Source organism: Sinohyriopsis cumingii, chromosome 7 (assembly GCF_028554795.1).
Source record: "Sinohyriopsis cumingii isolate HCF-2022 chromosome 7, ASM2855479v2, whole genome shotgun sequence".
Taxonomy (NCBI): domain Eukaryota; kingdom Metazoa; phylum Mollusca; class Bivalvia; order Unionida; family Unionidae; genus Sinohyriopsis; species Sinohyriopsis cumingii.
In genome coordinates, this window is record NC_142967.1 from 59,610,227 (window position 1) to 59,636,677 (window position 26,451).

A 26,451-nucleotide genomic window follows, 5' to 3' on the forward strand; every position below is an offset into this window, starting at 1 on the left:
TACAAGTTGAGACTGACCATAGACTTGAGTCGCTGCAACATATTCATTTATCCACTGAGGTACAAGATTGAGACAATGAGATGTATACATCTCTTCATCCAAAGAGATGAGCACAACATCAGTCTCAGTTCCACTATTTACTTCATATCCCTATTCACCTGGCATCACAAAAGTTTATTTTGTTTGTTTACAAAGTTTGCCCATTTTGATTCTATCTATTTGGTCTAAATATCAACCTCCAAGTCTATACCAAGCTCTTGTCAGCTTCCTTTGTTGCAACTGCAACATATATCCGATCTCCTCCAAAAACATATGATAAGTTTTATTCTCCTCAAGGGTAGAAATGACCTCTCCTTTGTGAACCACCTCTTTTTTCTTGTGTATTGGGGAAAATCCAAACTTCACCAACCCATTGTTTTGCCCACCTGTGTATGGTGTTTATAACTGATCTCAGTCTTGTATATCTTCCTCATGTCCACATCATATGGATTGTGCTGGGCTGCCTTTATATGCACCTGTTACAAATGACTTTGCTGGTTCACTGTAACCTGTTCTCCAGTCAGCTCTGCATAAAGGACATTATCAAAAATGGGGCACAATCATTCCTTTGTCAGTGACACACAGTTCACTCACAACAGTACTAGTTCCTCTGGAAAAACCCCAATGGAAGTGACAGTATGTACAGACATCAGTATGTATGGTTGGGAAGCCCATTACTTTTTAGTCCAGACTTCAATACAGTAAGCAGCAAATGGGGACAAAGGAAACTGCTCCTTTGCATTAATCTCAAAATAAAACATGTCATCAATGCATTTCAGTGATATATTTCTATAGGTGTCATTTGAGGCATGTTTATCTGCATAAATTTTAAATCATATTTATTGAGCACTTAGTCACTCGCACTTGTAGCCTATGCGACTTCGCAGGTTAGGTTTGGGCTATGTTATTTATGTGTGCAAGTCTTTATGCTCTTAAGAAACTCCATATATATATGCATAATTCTGTCTTCATGTATACAGGTGAGTTTTATCTATCATGCTTTCTTTAGACTTGGAATGCCATGCTTCAGTGATTCTACCTGTACAAGCCATCCTAGACTTTCCTACAGGTAGCATTGTAATTGAGATCATCAGCTATTACTTTTCCAGGCAACCATTATTTTTATAGCTCTGCTCTCACAGGTTTATAACAGGTAGTGTTGTCATTATAATTTACATGTATGCTGCCATGCTTTATTAGACTGTCTGTTGTCAATTTCTGGGTCACCCATTTAGTAATTTAGCTCTGCACAGACATTGTGTTATAAAGACAAGTGCATTGTTAGAGTCTTGTACATTTTGCTCTATTTTGTCTTCCAGATTAGAACTATGGGCAAAGCACAAACAACACACAGCTAGGATGAAGTGTGCAATCTGACTTTTCCTCAGTGTGAACTTTATGGGGACAAGGGAGATAATTCAACTTAACCTTCAGCCATGAAGCGCTGGACATTGACACAATCTGAAACAGCTCTGGCACCCACATCACCACCACAAGCTTCAGCATTTGTGGAGCTCCCTCTGCCTTGCCTCCTCAGGGTCTGACTTGATTCCTTTTGTGGAGCATCAATGACAGAACTAACAGCCTAGTTCCCTCTCATTCAACAGACAGATGGACAGATTACATGGATTAAATATACCATAACCTGTCCAGACTGATGATACTAATGATGTCTTCCTCACATGGATGGTCCATTCCCCTTGCGACTGGCCAAAGCCATATACTCGGGATCACAAAGGTCAAACATGATTTTTATGAGCTCAATCAGTAACAGCCTGGTTTCCAATACGTGGAACCCGTCTTTTGCAGACATATACAGGTTCGAGTCTAACCCACATACCACCTCGAGACGGGGCCGCAAGTGGTCTAAAGTGCTCTCCGTTATGGATCACTGCCATCTCACCTCTGCCTGCGTGGGTTCAAGTCTCGGATTCGGCTAATGTTGGTATGTGAGAAAGCTTGCCAGTAGCTTCTTGTGGGTCGGTGGTTCTTTCCGGGTTTTTTCCGGGTTCTTCCTCCACCATTAATACTGGCCGCCATGTATAGCCTTTCGTGTGCTGAAAAATGGCGTTAAACCCTACAACAACAACAACAACAACCACCTCAAGACACTCATTCGGCATGATGCCATGAATAGTTGATCATGCCTCAACAGATGTCGCTTCATAATTTCTCTACACTCTGACACGAGAAGAGACTCTGTACTCAGCCACTGTCTTGAAGTCACAGTTTCTAATTCAGGGCATTCTATGAGTTCAGTGTTCAACAGATCTCGTCACTCTTTGTCATCTAAGTCTCAAGCACTACAGGGGACCTTAGCCTCACATCACACAACCAAGATGATGTTGCTTGTTCTTCAGTGCTCTCATCTGTTCTACACTATCTGATGGCAAGGGAAGATTCAGCCTTCCAAGCCTCCATTGAAGATGTTTTCCATCCCCGGAGTTTAGTCCTCCACCTCCCATTCCATCAACAACCTGGACCAGAGCTCCAACATATGTTGATCTTATGCCAAAAAGGAAGAGTTCGACTTCATTTACTTACAGTCTGGGAGAGTTGCAGAGCTTCTGACCTATCTTCATCATCAGTTTGTTGGTGGTTTTACCTTTGCCCCCACCAGCCTTGCATGTGGTAACCCCAGCAGTTAACAGTAATATCAACTCTTTGGGGATGAGACAACCACACTCCATATATATGGACTGGATGGCCTTTAAATGACACTTGGCAGTTAGTAAGCATATTCGTTGCCATGACTTTGGTGTTGGACTTTTGGCGCCATGGCTATCTTTCAACAGACGGAACATAGCTTATCTTCTCTCATGCTGAATACCTCTGGGCATGTATGGGAGTCATTCTCAAGAATGGCCCAATTACTGAACAGAGCCACTCAAGACACTTTGGCCAATGCCACAACCACAGCTGCAAGCACAATTGTTGGAACACAGTTCAGTGCCCTCTGCTGGCACTTTCCTGAAGGACCACTATATGGCCCAGCTAAAACCACAGTCTTTGTCCTCCAAACTTCTGTTTAACATCCAGATGGATAAAGTCTGCAGACAAGCCATCAAGGAGATATATTCCCTCCTTCCTCCCACAATGACAGCGTTAACACAGGGATAGTATGGGAAATATACAAAAGAACACAAGGGCCATTCATAGGACATAAAACTCTGAAAGCTATTTTAGCGAAGCTCCTCCCAGCAAAAGACAATTTTTCACATACCGAAATGGATCTAGCACCGAGGGGGTCCTAATGTTCATTCCACACTTTTTTTGTTGTCCCAATAGCAACAGACACTCTATGTCTGTTCATCGGTCTAAGCACCCTCAACCCATTCATCCACGCTCTTTGGTTCTCACTGGAAACACCATAGTGCATTTTGAAAGCTATCAGTGGGGGAGATGTTGCCATTATTGTGGACTTAGATGGCACATGCCTTCATGTCTCTATTCCCAATGCTCACAGGATTCACCTACTACATTGCACTCCCACTGTTGCTCAACATCTGCCCCTGGGTCTTCACTCGTCTAACAAATTGAGTAATGGTGCATGTGTGAACCATTTCTATGGTGGCAACATCAAGTTACCTAGACGACATCCTGAAGCAACATCATTGAGTTCAGTCTCACAAGACATAATAACCCTTGTTACCAAACAGGACTTCTCAACAAGAAAAAATCTGACTTAGTACCATCTCAACAATTGTTCACCTAGGTATGGTGTTCAATACACAGGCAGCATATTTTATCTCCCTTAGGATTGGCCATTGAAATACTACACATGGTAGTACCTTTCTTTTGAGGAAATTCTATCAGCATGGGAATTCCTTCACCTACTAGGCTTGCTCAATGCAGCAGCAGACCTCAAGGTCCTAGGTCACTATCTTATGCACCCATTGTTTCTGTTTCCTCTGCACAAATGGTCCTCCTAAAGTTTGCCCACTGGAGCATTCTCTGGCCATCTGTACTCAGTTGATGCACTATTTGTAGGATTGGGAGAAACATAACTTGGCTCATGGCGGGTATACATCTACAAGTCTATTCACTCGAGATTACAGTCTTTGCTGATGCAAGTATGGAAGGCTGGGGAGCCCACCTAAAGTCTTTGCTGATGCAAGTATGGAAGGCTGGGGAGCCCACCTACAGTCTTTGCTGATGCAAGTATGGAAGGCTGGGGAGCCCACCTACCACTTAACCTTTTGTGAAGCCAGCAAGTGCACACTGTCCCCTGGAATGACATCTTCATAACAATGATTCTGGAGCAGACGGCCATTGTGAAAGGCCCTTAACCGGTGGCAGGAATATTTGCATGGCAAGGGAGTTCTTATTATGTCCAAAAACTCTACAGTGGTGACTTATTTCAAATGACAAGGAGGAACCCAACACCACAATGGGGACTTATCTCCAATGACAAGGAGGACCCCAGACCCAGACCTTTGTGTCAGACAACCATGATGGCAGTTGTTTCATCTCCCGTCTGGAGCTCCTGAACCTGCATGTCTGGATCATATCAAACAGGCCCTCAAATTTAAACAATCCTCACAACCAGTCATGGATAGAATTGCTCAGGCACAATGACCCACCACTCTGAAAGCATATTAAGGCAAATGGCACATTTTCATCCAGTGGAGAGCAAACAAACATATCCTGCCTCTTCAGGCATCTATTCCACAGATAGCTAATGTTCTTCTCTGGCTCTTCGAAGAGAGAACGTAAACACCGAGTATGATCAAAGGTTACTGCTTCATGATCACTGCCACTTCTCATTATAATGGGAGAGAGGATATGAGACAAACCCAGGTTTTATCACTAACTTCAGGTGTACTCAGCCAAAATGTTAACCCTATGCACAAAGTGGTACATATCTTGGGTATTAACCTGACTGTACAAGACACCTTTTGAACCAATTTCAAAGGCATCTTTGGTGCGCCTTTTCCTACAAGACCTGCTTCCTCAAGGCATTAGCAACAGCAGGCAGATTTCACGCATACATGCCACATCAGCAGACCCGAATTGCATGCAAGTTCTGACAAGACAGGTCAGTCAAACATGACGGCATCCTCATTCATCTCCAAGAACGGTCTCCTTTCCACGGGTAAACCAGCTTTTGTAATGAGCCCTCTGTCTCATATGGTCACATCAAATGAAGGCCACCACAAGACCCAGTCCGGGCTTTCAGGTGGTACCCTAATAGAACAGAGTCATTGCCTGGAGGGAGTTCATGCTTCTTGCTACTTCTTATCAAAGGACAGGAGATTATATAAAAACAGACCATCTTTTCCTGGAGTGATGGGGTTATTCACTCAGCATATAGAGAAATAACGCAAGCTCAGATGAACTTATTATGCATTTCAGCTCACGAAGTTTGAGCAGTTGCCACCAACCTAGTATCAAACTGGAACTGATCGCTAACCGACATCATTTAGTCTGTGGGATGGAGATCAGAGTCCACATTCCCTAGCTTTCATCTCCAAGATCTGTCATCCCAGAGGCCCCAGTTCAATCTGGTAGGACCTATCCTCACAGTTCAACAGGTCCCTCTTCCAGGTCAAGTGACAGCTTCATAAAACGCAGCTTCAGGACTTCCGCTGGATTTGCGGGGGGGGGGTGGTGTGTCCCCTTTTGAAGCCACATCCCGACAGATTGAGTCCCCTCCAGTCAGCATACTTAGAGGCTGTCTCACATACCTTAGGGACTGGAGATGATATCTTCAAGGTAAGGGAATGTACCTCCCTCCACCTCTTACCTATCCTCCTAAGGTATTATGATTGAGTAACATATTTGAAGAAGAAACCAATTTTTCCTTATAAAATATAATTCTTTGAGAATACTTACCCAATCATAATACACATACACCATCCCAGCCTACCTGCAGTTGCATCCATAGAGGGCATGCCTTCCACTCGAGTAGTAACTGACATGTATTTAGACTGTGCCGCCAAGTCTTATACCTAAGGGGAGATCACTCTGCCCCACAGCCACATAGGTCAGCAGACAATGTTTAGCTCCCTTTAACTAAAAGTAGCATCTGGGAGGGCTGGATTTGCAAGGTAGTGGTAGTACTCCTAAAGTATTATGATTGGATAAGTATTCTTGAAAAAGTTTATTTTTCTAAGAAAAATTGTTTTTTCCCCACAAAGAATACCCAAGTTATAGGTAGGATGATCAACATTCCCTTCCCCTTACCAATTCTCCTAAAATTAATGTGATCGAGGAAAGTAGTCAAAGGAGAAAGCAAATTTTTCTTCTTAATTATATCTCCAATCACTTTACTTAAAGATCCTCCCATCCACCCTGCTATGCATGTGTCCTCATTGGTGGTTCACTCGTCTTTAATACTGACAACACCTTGTTGTACCAAGGGGAGGTAATGTGTAAGCATTACTGCCCTTTTTCTATGTGATTTAGACAGTAACAACAAAATTTTGTCTTATAGTAGGGGCTTATATCCCTATTGTTAGCATCATCAGGTAAGTATTTTGAGGGGAAATGTAATTTATTAAAAAGTTTGTAAATTTTACAGCAGGCCTATTTCCATAAAGTCATTTTGGTAACAGGTGTTCTATTAACACCTCTCCCTTGAAAACTCATGCACAACGGGTCCAAAACATAGACCACACTATAAGTGAGGGTGCAAGTTACAGAGGAACCTCCAACAAAAAAAGAAGTGGTGGCAGTTCTGGCTAGACATCAAGAAAACCACTGGAGGGGGGGTGTACTGGGCAGTTTAATGACCAAATACTGTGTTATAATCACTTTGAGAGTAATTGTCAATAAAGCACTTTTCCTAATGAAGTTGTTCATTATTCTCTAGAAATTATATTTATTTTTCAAGATGCCCAACATCTGAAAGATTGTTAACATTATTCCAACTGGTTTCAACAACCTTCACTGCTTTTCGTTGTTGTTGATTGGTCGGGTTCCTTGCTTCATGTGGGATAACTGAATGCAAAGCAGGGAGTCACCAAGCAGGAAACCACATAAACTATTGATACATCACCAAACAAGATTCCTTTTTTCATAAACCAGTGACATTTATTTCTTGAAATGTCTACATTGAAACTCAGTTTTTGTATTTTTGTATTATTCAGTTAGTAAAATATTCATGCTGTCATTCCGTTGCAAGTAATAGTGAAACTTCTCATCCTTGAGGATATCTCTAAGTGGCAATTCAAGAGTTCTCTAAAATTTGTTTCTCCACAATGATCCAAATCTGTGAAACAGAGTTTTTTATTTACAAAGTAGTCATTTCACTTGGTTGCATTGCTATCTTTGATCAGATTTATGATCGGGTAGGTTAATTTAAGGTAGTTAATTATATTATGTGTACAATAATATTGATAACAGTATTCAATTGATCAATTGAGATCTTACACATGTTGAATTTGCATGCCTTTTAACTTTTCCTTTATTCCACCCCCCTTCATTTGATACCAAAGACACAGTTAACATGATAATACAAAGGATGTCAGCTTTTAATTCAGTGCATCAATAGAAAAAATACTTCCTCAAGTCAGATATCAAAACAAGGTAAAATATATGACTTCTTATTAAAAGTTGATAATTTCATAATGTTAATTAAAATTCCAGGTCCTATCTACCATTTTCAGTTGAAAAACAAGCAATATATCAGAGTTTCAATTACAAATTTTTATAGCAATTTTCTTAAAGTTCAACAAATAGGGATCAACTTTTTTGGTATTTTATGGTTTTAAAAAAATGGTATTCATGCATTACCCAGCGTTTTAAGCAGGTTCACAAGTTGTCATGGCTTGAGTTATCGAGGGAGTGGTTGATATTACACTGCACTGTGTGGCTTTGGCACATACATATCAACAGCCTTCACAGTTACAGATGCAATGAGGTAAAGGGTTAATTGTTCCATTGTTATTTTAAGAATTTGAATTAAGCCAAATATTGCTTAAAAAATTAATTGTAGAGGAAAATAGCCAAGTAAAATCATCATTCTTATTGTCTCTTTTCCTCCCCCAAAAGACACCTATTAGGATGCACTGATACCATACTAAAAGTTTAAGAGGAAGCTAACTTACTCTGAATTTGGTTTAGTTTATATCTCAGCGTTTAGTGGTATGCTCTTCTGACCAATTGTTTATCAGGTGAAAAATTAAATTCAGCTTTCAAACATGGTTCTTTTCTGTGGATAATTGTGATATAACTACTGTAAGTAACAGAAAAAGAAAAAAATCACTAAAGAATGTTTAAATCTGTATGCATCTGTTTTAGATAACACTGGTTTATTTTTTTATTTTTTTTTGTTATTTTGTGTTTTTGGAATTTCTAATTGCTTGCTGCACATGATGTGATATCACTCAGTTGCTAATTGGTGTAGAAGTGGTAAATATGGGAATGTAAGCTCTTAATTAAAATGAATTAAACTTTTAATATCAGGATGCATTGCCTGAAGTGCAACCTAAATTTAATCATTTTCTGTTTAGCCATTGATATTTGTCATCATTTTAAATCACTTAAAGGTTGATGCAGCTGTAACTGGCACATATATTTATCAAACTGTGGGATTTGCATCACTGTTTAAATGATACTCATGATTTGATCTATCATGTATTACAATACGGGTTGAAATTTTGGTATTATATTTTGTATTTATTTTTAAAACATTATTATTGGACTTAATTAGAAGTATAAATACTGTACCATGCAGTGAAATAAAACATACCTAATTTACATAAACTAACAGTATTTCAATATATTTGACTGGCATTTTGTTTACCCCACCCATCTTTCCAACACCCAAGTAGAGGTATAATTTTTGATCATTTTTGCTATACTGCTGTCCGATACATAACATGGTCACCAGTTATGGACCCCAACTACTGCATTTTAAAAGGGGATAGTTGTATAATACTCTACAATAGACAATATACATGCAGCTTAGCTAGAGGCCTCTTTACTGCATATATAAACAAAAACATGTGAAAAATCAAAAGAAAAAATTATATGAATTTCTTGGCACCTAATGTATCATGAGGCTGTGTCCAAAAACATTTCTGTTATTGAAGTAAACACATCATTAACTGTGCATTATGAAAGCAAAATAGGTACTCACATGCTCTGCATTGCCATTGAAAATAAGATCATGGAATGGAACTAACATTGTACTTGACCATTTTGCCGAGTCCCAATTTATTTACTACATGTAAGGAAAATGTGCATTGTCATCTAAGTTTGCCTAAATTTTTTATTCCCAGCCAAATCCATACACAATTCTGTTTATTCATTGGTCTGTTAGCAAACTTTGTGGATGGTTTACACTTAGAGCAAGAAAGAAACTTATTGATTTTGAGGTCACTTGGTCAAAGTTCAGGGGCACAGTGATTTTAAGAAAAACATTGCTGATGAACAATAACTGGAGTTTTACACCATATGTTTTAACTAAACTTCAAATATTGCTTGCATGTACCAAGTTTATCAGCAGGCAAATTTGTATCTGTTCATTACATGTACCAAGTTTATCAGCAGGCAAATTTGTATCTGTTCATTACATGTACCAAGTTTATCAAGAGGTAGATGGACTTCCATCCAATACAGAAGTCATCACAGGAGTAGGTAGAAAGGTTTCATCATCCGCCATAGGTTCTGCATCCAGTACAGATTCTAAAAATGTCATCACAGGAGTAGGTAGAAAGGTTTCATCATCAGCTATAGGTTCTGCATCCAGTACAGAATCTAAAAAATTAGTCATCACAGGAGCAGGTAGAAAGGTTTCATCATCAGCCATAGGAATGCAGATGTCTTTACAGAGCTATAAGAAGTCATTGAGTTTCTTCAAGCATACATCATTTATGCTGTTTAATAAGAGAAAATCATCAAAGATACGAAATCATATGATTTGTGCCTAATTTGTTGGTGGCTGTCCAGTACAATTTGCTACTAAAAGTTTCAAAAAGGATACAGTTGGAACCGCAGTCCATCGCTAAACATTTGTCAAAATAGTATTTGTTGTTTCATTGAAAACCAAATAAGTGATTTTGGAAAGGCTTTATTGGTATGATTAAAATAGCTATATCAGTTTTCAGCCATATAATACCCTTTCCCAAGTGCTTAATTGAAGATATAACATCTTTAAAGCATACCAAACTGATGACTTAAATTATGGCAGGTGGAATATGATCATTGACAGAGTGATGTCTGTCCATGAGGATATGACAAGTGGCGAATAGGACAGTAAGTGCCAGGAATCTTTTTCTTAATCAAGCCTAGTGGAGAGAGATGCATAATTAAGTGTTGAAGCTTAAATCATTAAGATCTTGAAAGAGTTTGATAATGAATAAGATTCATGCATACTACTTAGGTGAGCTTGCGCCTGATTGGCTGGACTTGTTTTGATACTGAAAGTTGTATTTCTGATGTGATTTTCATCAAACCTGGAATATTGTAAAACACTCTAAATTCATTGGGTTCAAATTTTCATGGTTTTCATTAGAGAGCTAGACAACAGATTTAAAGTCGCTATGAAATATTAACCAATTTACTGACATTTAAGGCATCACATGTTTCTTTGTTTTAATACCATGGCTATCTGTAGTACTGTGAACGTGAAATATGCATTAGGATAAGTACATGAATGATGATGACACTGGAAGTATAACTGATCAAAATTTAATTCAAATGCAAAATTTCATGAGCACAACATTTATGGTACTATGTTAATGACTCTACCTGATGTATAGCTACTGCATATTTATTGACTGTGTCCTTTATTTCCCAAAGCATATATTATTCCACTTTATATTACTAACTGCTAAATAAACAATCAACAGATTAGTCCTCATGCTTTTTCAAAGCCCATTTCAATCAGGTCTGTCCAAAGTGCTGCTTTTTATCTATAGATAAGCCACTTAGCTGATGAATAGGCTTAAGGGTAGATATTTTCAGGTCAATGGAGACCTAATCTCAAAGTACATCTCCACTGTTGGTATCTTTGCAGTTTATGTCTAGCATAACAGTACATTCCCCACCTGACATCACTATACACACAGCATTAACACCGCCATTCATTTGAACTGTACAGATCCACTTCAGGACCACAAGTTCAAGGTCATCCAGCAACAACATGTATCCAACAGGGCAATTCGGTGATCTTAATCTCAGTGGCTGAACTTGTTATCCCTCTGTATGCCACATTTCTGATCAGATTTTGATCAAAGTTTAAATGTGGGCTTATATTGGATGGGTTCAATAATTAATTAGATCCATGCATATTAGTAAGTGCATGTGTGTGATTTAGATTTTCAATGTAGCTTTAACAACTTTCCAGTCACATCACTACGATGTCTGCAGTGTGGCAGTTTCTAGTGATGTCTAGCACTGGTGCATCATGCTGCAGACATGTAGCGTGATGTCCCACCCAGTCACATTATCCTGACACCAGGCTGACCCGAGTCCTAACACTTAAACCTCTTAATGCTGAGCGCATAGCGAGGCAGCTGTTAGTACCACTTTTTTAGAAGTCTTTGGCATGACTTGGCCGGGGTTCGAACCCACAGCCTCCCACATCCGGGGCAGACACTCTAACCATTAGGCCACTGGAGTGGTCCATATTAGTGAGGTAATCCTGTATCTGACTGGATGAGCTTGTGACCACTCATTTATGATCTGATTTTGATCCAAGTCTGAATAAATGTATGCATAATGAAGCTTTTGGACAATTTTAATAATGAGCAAGATCCATGCATATTAATGGAGTGGTCTTGTATCTGATTGGTGCAGCTTATCACCACTCTAGAATAATTCTGATATGAGCTTGATCAAAACTGGAATAAGGTCTTATATCTTCAAGATCTTGGGCAATATCAAAAGATCACATTCTTGATTCTTACATATTAATGAATTGATCTTGCATCTGATTGGCTGACTTTGTTGCCACTCTATAAACCATATTATTTTCTGTTTTTGATACAAATACAGATGTAGGCTATAATAATGAGATACCTTGCATCTGATTGGCTGAGCTTGTTACCTCTCTATATCTAGAGACTTGATCTGTTGTCCAGTTTCCTTAAAGCTTGGTAAATGTGTTTATATCAAGTTTTTTATGTCAATATCATTTATGTGTAGGAGACTGCATATTAGTTAAGCCATTTTCTTCAGAAATTTTTTTTATTAGGATATATATTAAAATTGTTAAAATCAATATGGTATAAAGTTTGAGAGATAATTTACATTGGTTGTGTTCTCCACTTATGGCATGGGTCACTTTATGGCTGCTATAAACAGTTATAAAGAGTGCGTACTTTATAGATTAAAGTGGAGATTCACCCATGCAATCATGTGAGTTAGACAGTGGGTTCCAATTTGACTTGATCATAAGTATATTCTGTTTGACTGATTGCCCAAGAATCCATTTCTCCATTTGGAATCTTTTACTTCTATGCCATAGTCACTATTATAAAAGCATATGATGTCAATATGAAATTTCTTAATAAGAAATACAACACATTAAAATATGAAAGAATTACACATCTTGGGAATTCACAAAAGATGTCAGGATACTCCACAGCATAAAAGCTGTTTTTTAAAGCTTTGCTGATGAACAGAAATAATGGTAAAGTTTACTTTAGCTGTTCCATAATATTGCTACGTAGATTTCATCTAAATGGGGTAGGTGAACTGCAAGTGCAGATTAGCATGAGTGAGTTACTTTAAGAAATCACTTGCACAAATTGGTTTGTGAGAAATAAATCTAGTTTTATTCCCTGTGATCAATTAGTGAATCTTAAGTTTTCCACACTTTGTTTGATAGTTAATTAAGGCCAGAGGTTTTCCACATCATGTCTGATAGTTAATTAAGAACACTGGGTTTTCCTACACCTTGTTTGATAGTTAATTAGGGTAATGGACACATTTAACTGAGCATACTTTCATGCATCAATCTGCATTACATTGGATGAAATTTTATTTTAATTTTGATAGATCAAGAAATTTAAATAGAAATATGTATATCTGAGTCCTCATAATAATTCATACATACATGAGAAATGTAAATTTGATGAAAGCAAAGAAAAATTTTAAAATAATATATTTGATGACGATATAGAATTTGTAATAATATATGTAAAATGATTCAGATATTGTCAGTACCTGTATAAAATAATAATTTATAGTTTTAGATTTTTACATGATTGATGTAATCAGAATATAAGCAATACAGATTTCTTTTGTCTATGTCTAAAGCAAGGCCAGTCAGATATTGCATCAAATCTTGCTGGAACAGAAATATAAAAAGGCCAAGGATGAGCTGGAGCAGGAGATGAAATTGGAATTTGAGCGCCACAGTGATCAACTTAACTGTGAGCTTGAGGAGCAAAAGAGAAAGATTCTGAGTCATCTGGCTGCAGCTATAAAAACTGCATGACAGGTAATAATTAATAATAATAATGATTTTATTTATAGAGGGTGACACAATTAGCTAAGAACTAATCTACCTTGAGGCCCTCATACAAAGGAATTTATTTATTTTAGCTGCATCTCTGAAGCCACTGGATATATTAGGTTTGGAAGAAGGAAATAGAGTGGGCATTTCTAATCTCAACTGGAATACTATTGCAGAGCAAAGTTCCAGAGTATTGGAAACTTTTTTTTAAAAAGAATTCCTTATTTGGTTTGGGATTTGTGTACTGCTTGGTAGACATGGATTGCATTAATTTGGCTTTTCTCAAACTGATTGGTCTTTAATAGGTAATATTTTTAACTTACTAGCTAAATTTTCCTTTCTTTCTCTCTGGATTGATATTAGCCCAAAATGCTCTTTTTCGAAGATGTGCCAGCTTGGCTATGTTTGAATTACCCCATACTGTATTATAGTAGTCTAAATAGGGTTTTATGTAACTGTTATAAAATAGTTTTTTATGTGCCTTTCAGGGAGCAAATGTCTTATCCTACTGAGAAGCCATAAACTTGAATTGACTTTTTTACTGATATGTTTGATATGTTCAGTCCATGATAGGTTATTATCTACCAAAACACCAAGTAGTCTATCATAACAGACCATTTGCAAATTTGTATCATTCCATGTCAGACATAGTTCATCACCATCAAGATTTGTCCTATTTTGCCATGTTGAGATAAGTAATATTTTAGTTCTACCAGTATTTACCACCATGCCATTGCATGTGCACCAGTTGTCCAGTTTGTTTAGGGCATTCTGTAGGGTTTGACTTCCATAAAACAATGTATCATGTGCAACAAAAGAATTTTTTATTCCCAAACCCTCTGAAGTGGTTGTTTCAAAGAAAGAAAAAAAAAAGAGATAGAGAGATAACTTTCTTAACCACCACAATACATGCCTGTTACTTTAAGCCCTTAATGAACAGCCCTGCTCACTGCTCATGTAAAACTATTCTTGGGGCAGTTTATACATTTAATTGTTATAAAGTGAAATGAAAACATTAGGCAGTCAGCGATAAACAACCAGCATTTAAATGATTATTTATTTGTCCCTTGAGTACTGCTGTGGGATAGTTCATTAGGCTAATTTGCAAAAGTAAAGTTCTGTTTTTTTTTTTTGTTTTGTGGGGTTTAATGCCATTTTTCAGAACAGGCATATGGCAGCCAGCATTTTTGGTGGAGGAATAATCTGGAAAGAACCTTTGACCCACAGGTAGCTGCTTGTAAATTTTCTTACATACCAATATTGGTTGGGCTAAGACTCAAACTCTTGTTGAGATATGTCAGTGATCTGTAAAGGCAATCACCATAGACTACTCAGCCATACAGGTCCCTGCATAAATAAAGTACACTAAGTGGAATAACCTAATACATTTGAAGTTGCAGGCAAATCAAAGAGATGTGTGCTGAAGAACAAAAATTATTACACATTGTTGCCATGAGTGAGAGTTTTTAAGCCATCTGTATTAAAAATGATTGGCAAGTCCATGATCAGTGGCATTGTTTCTCTGGTCAGATTTTATTCGATCTAAAAAGACAAAACAGTGATTGTTTTGGTTACTGGAGTAGAGTATAAATGTGATTTATTTTTTAAGGCAAATTGTCAAAATTCAGATGTGGTTCAGAGAAAGATGGGCAATCTGCAAAGAGGGCACAGTCCAGCAAAACTAAATTTCAAGTTGATGGAATTTAACTTTATGAAGCACATCAGCAAGGGGGAGAATGTTATTTTTTTGGCACATTTTGCAAACACCATATTGACATTGTCATTCTGGAGCATATGACATCTATTAACAAAGCAACATCCAATGCATCAGGACAATGCAGAAATACAAGCAACATGTTTAAACATTGAGCTGAAGTATTTTTCTGCACTTTCAGTGCAGAACTCATTCTATAATTTATAGTTGTAGATCATGTTTCATACCGGCATGTTTGACACTCCCTTATGGCAGTGTAGGTGCAGCTGAAAGATAATTTTCTATGCTTTGAAAAATTCAACAAAACCAGGGAAGTTTGAACATGACCATCTAGTCTCTATGGAGTTCAAGAGTGAACACAAGTGACAGTTGCATAATTTTTAGACTCCCTAATTTTTCTTGACAGCAGCAAAAACTGCATCCAGTTAAGACTATATTCCACTTTATAATGGATTTTAACAACAGGGACTTGGTGTACCTTATCAGTTTATTGTCTGTGTGGTTTTGTTTATGTGAGCATGGGACCATGTGCATGTGGCAATGATAATTGAAAATACCAAGTGTGCAAATTATTTGCTGTTTGTAAGTTTATTAAATGCATCAAAGAACACAGGTATCTGAGCAGATTTCTTAATCCCAATTGTTTCTTTGGGGTCATGTCCACTGCCCCCCCCCCCCCACTTTGGGACCTCAACACAATTTTTAGTCTCAAACCCACCCCCTTCAACAAGTATGGAAGGTGGGTACAAGTGTCATGGTGGGATGGGGTCTTACAAGACAGATTCTGCTGTGTTTATAAGTCATAGCTTTCCTTATGCAGCTTATAAATTTTAATTTGTAAACCTATTGTCTTTGTCACATGGGTACCAGATCCCATAATACAGTGCCAATATATTTATTTTTAAAATTGTTTAAAATTGATGTCAGCTATTTTTAGACTTCAAGAACATATATAGGATAATATAAACTAGTCAACACATAAATTTATTAATGTTGTCAAATTGACATTTACACAAGGTGTGGTATACAACCATTAATTGTTGGCTTATTTAGGATCAATATACAGAAACATTAATCTTTATGAGTTAAGAATAATTTAAACTGTAATACCTATAGTGATAAGTTAGACTTGTATATAATTTAAACTGTAATACCTATAGTGATAAGTTAGACTTGTATATAATTTAAACTGTAATACCTATAGTGATAAGTTAGACTTGTATATAATTTAAACTGTAATACCTATAGTGATAAGTTAGACTTGTATATAATTTAAACTGTAATACCTATAGTGATAAGTTAGACTTGTATATAATTTAAACTATAATACCTATAGTGATAAGTTAGACTTGTATATTTAGCTTTAATATTTGTCTGAGAAATACATTAGCTGATCACATTACTCAGCTGCCTCCAAAGATGATAAATGTCTTTTTGTCTGTAGATGATATAAATCAAGGGAAGTAGCTCTTACACATTAACTTCTCATTTTCCCCACTAGGTTGCCACCCATATCCTGTATGTTGACCAGTTGAAACTTTCCCTTGAAACATGAACAGTACCTCCAAAAATCTCATTGCAATTTATGACCAGTTTTGACCATCCACCATTTATTTTCAGTGGTATAGTTGAGTCAAAAGGTTTATATACATGGAGAATACAACAGTTGCATTTATCCCAGGGAATTAATTGTATATATGTATATTTGTACATTAGTTGTTATTGTCCTTGCAATATGGATCAGTTACAACACTGAAATTTTCACCAGTGTAATTGCAGTGCATTGTTAAATTTCAGTTTATATCATCTCCATAGCATGAGTTTGAATATTTGTTGTTTGTTATGTTTTTTCCTTCACTTTCATTAAAAAGGTGTCAGTCAAGTGCAAGAAGTGCACTTTATGGTCATGGAGGATACGGTAACCTTAATGGCTGTAAATCTCGCGATAATTTGTTCCATGTCCTAAGACTTATATGCACATAAAATATACAACACTTACTAAACTGTTATAAACTATTATGATTACTTTTGTAATTATTTTGCATGTGCATATTTCCTGATTTCTCCAGCATGAAATTACATAAAGGTAAATAAAGACTTAATAATTGATGGGCCAGTTGAGTTTACTCGGGATACCAGGCTGTACTATAATGTACAGTACATGTACTTACAAAGTGCAAATTATGCTTAATGTCACTTAAATCCTTGTTTATTCCCAAACGTATCAGATTTTGCTAAATTCATTGTCTTGATCAAATCGCATTCTTCCATTAGTAACATTTCAGCTAGTTGTTAATGGTGGTCCACTCACTCACAAGTTACTCTTTTTTTCAATGATACAGGATAAGCGATACTACAGACTGAGGTAATCGTTATGAAAAGGTGCACATGTTTGATTATGCATGGCACATAACCAGTAAAATTGTTACATGCTCATGAAAGAATGGTAACAATAAAGGCTAAAATTCTGAATTTAGATTGACTAAGATCATCATCAATCTATTTTAGTTTAGTGTTTTGGCTGAATCAAATCATAATTTTCCACACATTGGAAAGCTAGATGTTTATAATTGGTGGATTTGTCTTTTCTTTTCTGAATGCAGTTAATCATTAAAACCCTGAAACTGGCTTGGGTTAAGAGAGAATTTTGACTGGCAACCATACCAATACTTTGATGTGTAATTGCCTTTCAGTCCACAATATTACCATGATTGCTGTAATGTAGTACAATGGGATGTAAGGTCGTTCCATGAAAGCAAAGTACAACTCAATTTTTATGGTATGAGCATTATTTCTGAAACTTCGTTATTGTATTTTGGGGATACCATTTAAGTTTAGTGCAGTGATGCCCATGATTCGAATCCAAGGGATGTACTTCATTCAGTGCATGTTCAAACCTACATAATGTACATGCAGTGGCACCATTATGTAAATACGCTCACTAGCCTAAATGTGAGCATTGAATCAATCCCTATTGTTGTTCATTGTTGTCATAATGGGACCACATTTTATTGAGTTAGGTATTTACAATTTCAAGGCAAAATACAAACGTAATTACTGGTGCATTGATATAAAAAGTTAATGCAGTAACTTATAAACAAAGATAATAACTTGAATCAGAAGGGAAATCTAGTGTTATAGCAACCTGCAAATATTCAGTTCTTGTCATCGTCCGATCAAGTTATACACAAATATGAATTAGGCAGAAATAATAAGAAAATAGAAAATTTAATAAATTTCTTGACTTTTCAAACAAATTTATGAACTTATACCATTTCTCATACATGCCAACCCCAAGAGAGGTATATGCATAAGTTTTGTTAATACAAATTTGCCTAAATAAATCCACCTAGAACTTAACACGTGCATCTTGTGATTTCATCTCAGACTTGGGGGTCGGCTTATACATTGATCATGCACTCTTAAGTGTTTATACCTATTCAGTTGGAGGGGGGCATTGGCTTATATGTGAACAAGCTTATATGTGAGTATATACGGTACCGAGCATACATGCAATGTGGGCAAGTAATGTTTGGCCCAACATCTTGAAAAGGCAATTGAGGGGCTGACGGTGAATAAAATGGCATGCACTAAACTTTTCAGACAAGAATTATTAAGCTTGCATCCAAACTTTAGAATGGGAGACAATGAGATGCAGACCCAACCCATGCGAAAGAGACCTAAAACAGCACCTACAGCAATGATCACTGATCTAAGTAGATCCAATAGATTCTAAGCCAAGGCAAGTAATTCCAGTCAAGCTGTATTGGAATCTCATATAATAAGCATACTACAGAAAGCCCTGTTGTCTACATTGTTGTTGATTCACAGAGATGGATGAAACTAGGACCAATTTTAGCTCAGTTTGGCAGCCTACTTGGTACTAGTTCCTATTCATGCCCATGGATGGGCCTAGGAACACTGAAGCTGGGTGTGAGGGCTTACCATCCAACTTGGCAAACTGGACCAATTCAAAAAGTTGTATATCACTAACTGTAATCCATTCTGGTCACCAACAACCAGTCCAGCCATCTAGACAGTTCTATATATGGACTTGGTGGTCATGAACTGGTCATCTTAGACTGGTGAAAGAACAGTTTCAATAATGATGGTGTCCTAAGCCCAGCAGACTACCCTAGCCATTCAGCCAGCTGTACTGACCGTATCCATGATACCGGTACATGGTATACCTTCATCACTGCTAGACCTGAGTGTTCCCAGAATTCACCCTGTGATGGACATGACTTGGCTTCCTTTACTAATATATATAACATGTACAACCTTTTTCACACATAGTGATGAATTGGCATCCTCACTGTCATATTGCTTCACCACTGGATATAGGAGGACAAGCCCATTTGATTAGGGGGAGTGACACAGACGTGTATGAACATTCTGGTACAACCATGGAAAGGACAGATTTATGTTCTTGGATGACAAAAAGATATACAGAACTGGAATACACTCATCCATTGGCAGTCAGTACATGTATTTCTTTGAAGGTAAAGGTCTTGGTGGACACTGATGAAGATGATGAAATCTGACTCCATCATAACATTACCACAGTAAATCTCACAGTACTAAAACAGATTATATACTGATGTATATAATTTGGATGAACCTAGCTTAAACAAGGATGATATTAGCATGTCAGGTCAACTCTGTTTAAAGTTGACAAGTGTTTAATCCCACATCCAAATTGGTCAGGAATATCACGTTGACTTCCTCCCTACTCAACCTGGCATCTCTGCTCAACTCATTAGGGGACATAATGTACCATCAAATGGATGATCATCAACAGACAGACGGCAGAGGTAATTCTCAGCAACAACAGCAAGGTATCCAGGGGCAATGTTCTTTATTTGTACCCCTACCAAGGCTACTGGGAACAATGTTCTAGTTTTTATTTCAGTTGCCCACCTCCCTCTGCCTCTATACCCCTCCCCATCCACCTCACTTATACACCTTAATTGCTGAAGCAGTTATGATACAAAAGTTGCTTCCTGACTAGCTTCAATTTAATGCAAGTTGAGTAAGCTGCATGGACTGTCAGTGGATCTGAACTGCATGCAGTGTTGTTCCAATGACTCATTTGTACTAATGACACATTTCTAAACACAGATTACCATGAATAGGCAACCAATCACAACTATCCACTCTCCTCCATCTAACCATCAAGAGAGGCAAAGTTGCAGTACCTATGTGCCCTCGGGTGCAGGATCACACAGGAATTGCTCTTACACATGTATAAATGCGTAATCTTTGGTTGTGCTGACTTTATGTCAGGAAAAGATCATTCTTTCAATAGAGCAGTCTTAGTAATGTGGGTAAATTTTAAATGCTCAAGCATTTCCTCTTTCTCTTTCCCATTTTCCCCCTGATAATGTGATTGGGTAATGTATTTGACAGAGAATGGAAATTGTATAGTAAAAATTTTGTTTCTCCAGAAATACTTACCTGATTACATTACTATCAATCCCTCCCAACCCTTTTACCACAAATGCAAGCATCCTGTTCCAGGTTTCACTCAGCCTTAAACTGGTAAATATCCAGGATTGAGTGGCCACCTAGTGGGAACAAGACAATAAGATGTAAATATTGAAAGATGGTTTTTGTCTTTTAGGGAGAGCTGTATTCAGAAGTAGCAGAGAGTAAGTTCCTCATGTTAATGTCAAAGAAACATAATTTACTATTTTAAAAAGTTCCGACATTAGAAAGTAAACAAATTTTATGGAGTATAGTTTAAGGAAACTAATTATTGTTTACAGCCATGTACTTTTTTAAATGTAAAATGTATAATGTTTACATGTATTGAAAATTTTATTTCCCAGATACCAGACCCAAGTGTACAGCCTCATGACTGACCCAAACATTGAGGAAAAACAGAAATCAAAACTAGTGATAAAGAATATGTTTTTTTTGGTGAAATTTAATGCCATTTTAAAGTATATTTTATAATTTTGTGGGAGTTGCATATTTTGAAGCTTAGTAACTTTCTTTTCTTTGCAGTTTTAAATTTGTGTGCATAATATATACATATATATATATATATATATATATATATATATATATATATATATATATATATATATATATATATATATATATATATATATATATATATATATATATAATTCTTTTATTGGCCTTCAATATTGGACCCATTTCTTTATTTAAGTCCTGAACCACAAAATGCATCTTTTTCATAAATATTTCAAACTGTTCATCAAACTGTGATGCGACAAAGTTCATACTTCTTTTTTTTAAAATGAATAATCTCAGTCATAAATCATTTGAATTTGTTAGATGAACAGCTAGAGATATTAGTGATACATTGCAAAGGGCTCAGTTTACTTTCATTTGCATGGCAGAGGATTAAACAGAAGAATTTGTATGGAGAAATAGTAGAATGGACATTCAGTGGCCATAATGCTTCTATTAATAATGTACCATTTATAGTACAACTCACACAGGTCATGTATGCGTTCTGAGAAACTTTTTGCAAGTGTCATTTTGGAGAATTTTATTACACATAAATTAAATGGCACTTATTCTCTTTTTTGAATTCCTTGTCCATCAAAATTCCATTGAGATTATTATACAAAATCCTCAAGAAATGCTTAGCAGCAAATTCAACCACATACTTCAACATTTTTCAACACAGTAACCCAAGCAGGATATCCCATATAAATTGGTTTCTGTGGCACATTATGATGTAATAGGGAAAGCACCTGCTGTTAAGTTGTACAATAAACATAATCAGAGATGTGACAATGTCATCATTTATAAACAAAGCCTTGGAAAACACTGGCAGGGGAAGAAAAAAACAGCAACAGCACACAAGTCCAATAAATTGGAGGTAATTATGTAACTTTGAATATATCCTATATATGGTATGTCGTGTTTTATATTTCAATTTGTACATAATACCTATTTTTTATTCAAATATCCTCCTTCATAGATGTAAAAGACAGTAAAAAGAAATTAAAAATGCAGATTTATTTTAGTTTAATCTTACACTTTGCTGAATTATAATTTTGAAGAAATGTCATATGTACAAGTTAAAATAAAATGTACTTACAAAAAGTGAATGTTACTCCTCTATCCCATTCATAGCTGAACATCCATACAAGAGATGAATGAAAATGCATGCAACTTCTTGTTCACATGATTTTACCTTGATTCCCCCAGCACTAATAATAGTTCAATCCAATATCAACTTTCTTGACCCAGTCAAATGCCGAACTGCCATTGTAAAAGTCCATAGCGATTGATAATTTTATTCTGGAAATTTTTTTATAATAATTATTGTACAGATTACTAAAAAATCATGATTGAATAAACTTTGTTAGAACAATACTATGATTAAATTTTAAAACTAAAATAACTTTTTAAATTTATATCAGTAAATGCACATATATGACCCATGTAACTTTGACTATAAAAGTCTCTTCAATTTAAAGCCAGATGCTAAATTTGGTTGAAATCAAACAATCCTTAGTAAAGTAATGCTGTGGAAACCAGAGTCAGGAGGACAAACATGATGTTATAGAAATCAAACTAATTTAAGGGCTACTTGTATAATATTTGCATGCTAAATTTGGTTGAAATGCAAAAATACATTGTAAATGTTCAGTATAAACCAGTGTTAGCAAGATGGAAATGATGTTTAAGGACACACAGTACTAATGATATGGAAAAATGGGAACCAGCCTGGAAATGGATGAATAAAATAGAGTATATATGGGTTTGGCTGACCAGGATTGGTTAATAATGTAAGTTATGTTTTAGGAAAAAGAATCTTTTGAGAGCTTATCCTAGTTGTAAGTGAAAAAAATAGAGACATTGTTTTATTTATGGAATTTCAGTCCTTTAACAGTCTTAGGTTTGGAATAGTCATTACTAAAATTAGCACCTGAATTTTTGGTGCAGAATTGAAAGCACATGTTTCAAACACATGCAATTCCAGAAAATGCCATGGCTCATATCCTTTTTTCAATACAGAAGCTGACATCCAGCTTTCATCTATACTGATAAATATAGGCTTGATCATGAGCACTCAAAAATATTTAGTTATTGAATTTTAATATCATGGTGTTTGCAAGAGTTTACTATGGGAACTGAATTAGTACTGTGAGTCCTTAATGATGGAATGCTATTTCATTCAGTGTCTTGTTGAAATTCAACAATCCATGTTTATGTTAAGATGCAAAAATGCATTTTAGGATAATGGGCAATCAGGGACCATAACTTACCCAAATGATGACAGCAAAAACTGACACCAGAACTCTTTTGCCACCTATTCTGTATAAAGCTGTACACTGATTTGATTAAAACTTTTGCAGAAACTAAACTTGTTAACAGACAGACAGACAGATGGATGCAAGTACTACGGGGCTCTGCCAATTTCATCAAGAGAGACCCAAATAAAGAGTTTCAAGTCTTTGATATGTGTCAGTATTTTTTGGCACTGTATTATAAACATTATTCAGTCACAGCTAAATTTAATTTACTCATTGTCAACACAAATAATATTACAGTATATGCCTTTACTGTTTCTTTTTGTATAATTTTGAAACTAATGTCAGTTTTAGATTTTTTTCAACACGTACAATGTTGTATTACAGCTATCACTCTTGAACTCCAACATTGCTTATGCTGCAGAAATAATAAAAATCAGCAGGACAGGCAGTTTTGTACCTCCTATCAGTGATGTCACAGAATCCTAAAATTAACCACATTAAGACTGGAAATATTTATAATATGATTTCACTTATGAGTATGCATGATTATTTTGATGCAGCCATTGTAATGATGTAATACATTATTATTGAGTACACATTTTTTAATGCATGTACATGTCATTTTTTTAAATCTTATTTCTTTTTTTGTTTGATTTTCATCTGTTTTGAAGTAAATTCTTTAATTTTATCATTATAGTAATTAAAATTGTTTTATATGCATCAATTTATAATTTTCCACTCAGTCCCTTTGACAATATATTCCAATACACGTAATAACATTTTTGGTTAATTGATAAATCAACATATTTTGTCAGCATTGAAAATGGATATGTTTTAATGAACCTTTGAAATAAAATTATAGTGAATTTAGTATGTGAACTAATTTTCATAAGATTATGTCAAAGATCATAATGTATATGATATAAGTGTTATTGATGGCACAAACGGCTGGTTATGGAAGTTTGTAGCCAGTTATATATTAGAAGTCACTGTTTCAGAAGCAACATGTTAAACTATGGCTGTTAAGCTGTCTTATGTGCAAGAAGACCTGTAAATGTTGCAATAAAAAAATAATGTGACATTTCTAGCTTTTTTTTTGAATATCCCCCACTGTTGAATATCCCTCACTGTCTGGGGTGACAAATTTCTTTTTCCATTTGAAGTTGAAAGAAGAAAAGTGGTTTCTACGCACAAAGTAAAAGATCCTAAAGTAACAGGTATTAAGTGGCTACACCTTTTAAGAAATAGATGGAATTGTTCTAAATTAGGTTGATATAAATTGTTTTAGAAATAAATAACTATATTAGCATGGGTGAAAGTTTGCCATCACATGATGGAAATTCTGTCTTCAGACTGTTCCCCCAGACTGATCTTCCAAATTGTGCAAAAATCTGTTGGTTTTTGGGGGGAGGCAGGGGATAGGGGGCAACTATGATTGGAAGGCATTTAGTACGAAAAAAAAATGTTTAGGGATACTAAATTTTAAACTTATGATTCAATGTTAAGCAAGTAAACAGGTTTTCATGCAGTATTTAATTCACTCGAGGCTCCTCGGATGTCTTCTGATGATTTACAAAGTTCATGTCACTCCATAATTCAGTGACCTCTGCAGAAACTCAAATAATTCAGTTGTTATATTCTGAATAAGTCAGTCATTATATTTCACTGCTATTTGAGTCCTACATTTGTCACATAGGAATGATAGCAGATAGAGGGCAGTGAATTATTTGAGTGAGACACTGTGGCCAATTCTTTACCTCCATGTATATCATTCTACCATTGTTTTCTTTATTCCCCTTCCCCATGCTTCATAGAAAGATTTGTTTGTCAATAATTTGTTGCATTATCATGGCTTGGTTGTCATCGGTCAGGAAATTGGAATTTTGCCCATGTTAAATTCACAGACAAGAACTGTATTTAGTTTTTTGTTTTCACCAATTCAGTACAGTTGCAAATGTATAAATGGCTAAATGAACAACTTACTCCTATTTCCTGATTTGAATCTTAAAAGTGTAACCCTCTACTTTTCCTGACTGCTGTATGGAGGAAAATGCATTGTCTATTTCAGTAGTTTTATACAACATATATATGCTGAGTGACTTTTATGATGAGAACCACTTTCAGACATAAAAGACAGTCAACATAAAAAAGCAGTGCAGACTAAAAGTTAAGACTGAGAAAATAATATTTTTTGGCTAAGTGAATAAAAATGAAATTGTTTAATATCAGCCTTTTAGAATAAGCAATTGTGGTTATTTGTTAATTGAAAGAGACTTGATTTATGCAAGAAACAAAATGTTTCACAGAATTATTGTCAGGTTTGTTGTTGATGTAAATCCTGAATTATAATGTATCAAACATTTTTATTTGAATTTTATGTTCAGCTCCTGAATTTTCATATTTACAGAATATTAATGGATAAATTGTATTGACATAAAGCAAGCATATTATTTCCAAACTTTACAATGAGAAATTTATGTATTAATGATTCAATGGATTTATGCATGATATTTTAGAATCAGAATTTTGGATTGTTCAATTAGAATTTTCATGCAAAAATATTGTATCAAAATTTTTTTAGCTACCAGGAGTATTTGCCTTTTGAGACCCCTCTTTTCAGTATTGTGGTTTTTCTCAACTTTCACCCATGTATTAAATTTGTATTTGTTTTCTTTTCATTTCTGTGTAATTTTCTTGAACAAGGACAAGAATTTAGCACCTTCACAGAAAAATATTTGTTTTTCAGCGTGTCATAGAATACAGAGTGATCACAGTGTTTACTTGACTTGTTTTTATACCCTCTATAGCAGCAGAGGTATAGCAATCCTTGTGTCCCTCTGTCCATCTCATAAGTGGAATTACATCCACAGTTTTTTTATAGACTGCCATGAAACTTGGTAAATTTTATGATTGACACCTGAAGATGCGCTTATCACTTTGCTCCTGCAGTTTTCAGTAGGAGTTACTGTAACTTTGTCTCGTTGCAGTATATGTTGCATGCTTGCAGATTTTTGTGGATTACTGTGGAACTGAGTACATATAAT

General features: G+C 35.9%; 1 protein-coding gene across 2 annotated transcripts in view; it reads left to right on the top strand.

Moving 5' to 3' along the window:
• The window catches only part of LOC149795344 (uncharacterized), a 188,925-nt gene extending 162,744 nt beyond the window's left edge, over window positions 1–26,181 (top strand). For both annotated transcript variants that reach the window (XM_089965113.1, XM_089965115.1), the window contains 2 exons: window positions 13,252–13,435; window positions 20,996–26,181. In XM_089965113.1, the coding sequence (XP_089821239.1) occupies window positions 13,252–13,432 (181 nt within the window). In that variant the 3' untranslated portion in view covers window positions 13,433–13,435; window positions 20,996–26,181. The remainder of the gene's footprint in view (window positions 1–13,251; window positions 13,436–20,995) is intronic.
• The last annotated feature ends 270 nt before the right edge of the window (window positions 26,182–26,451 follow it).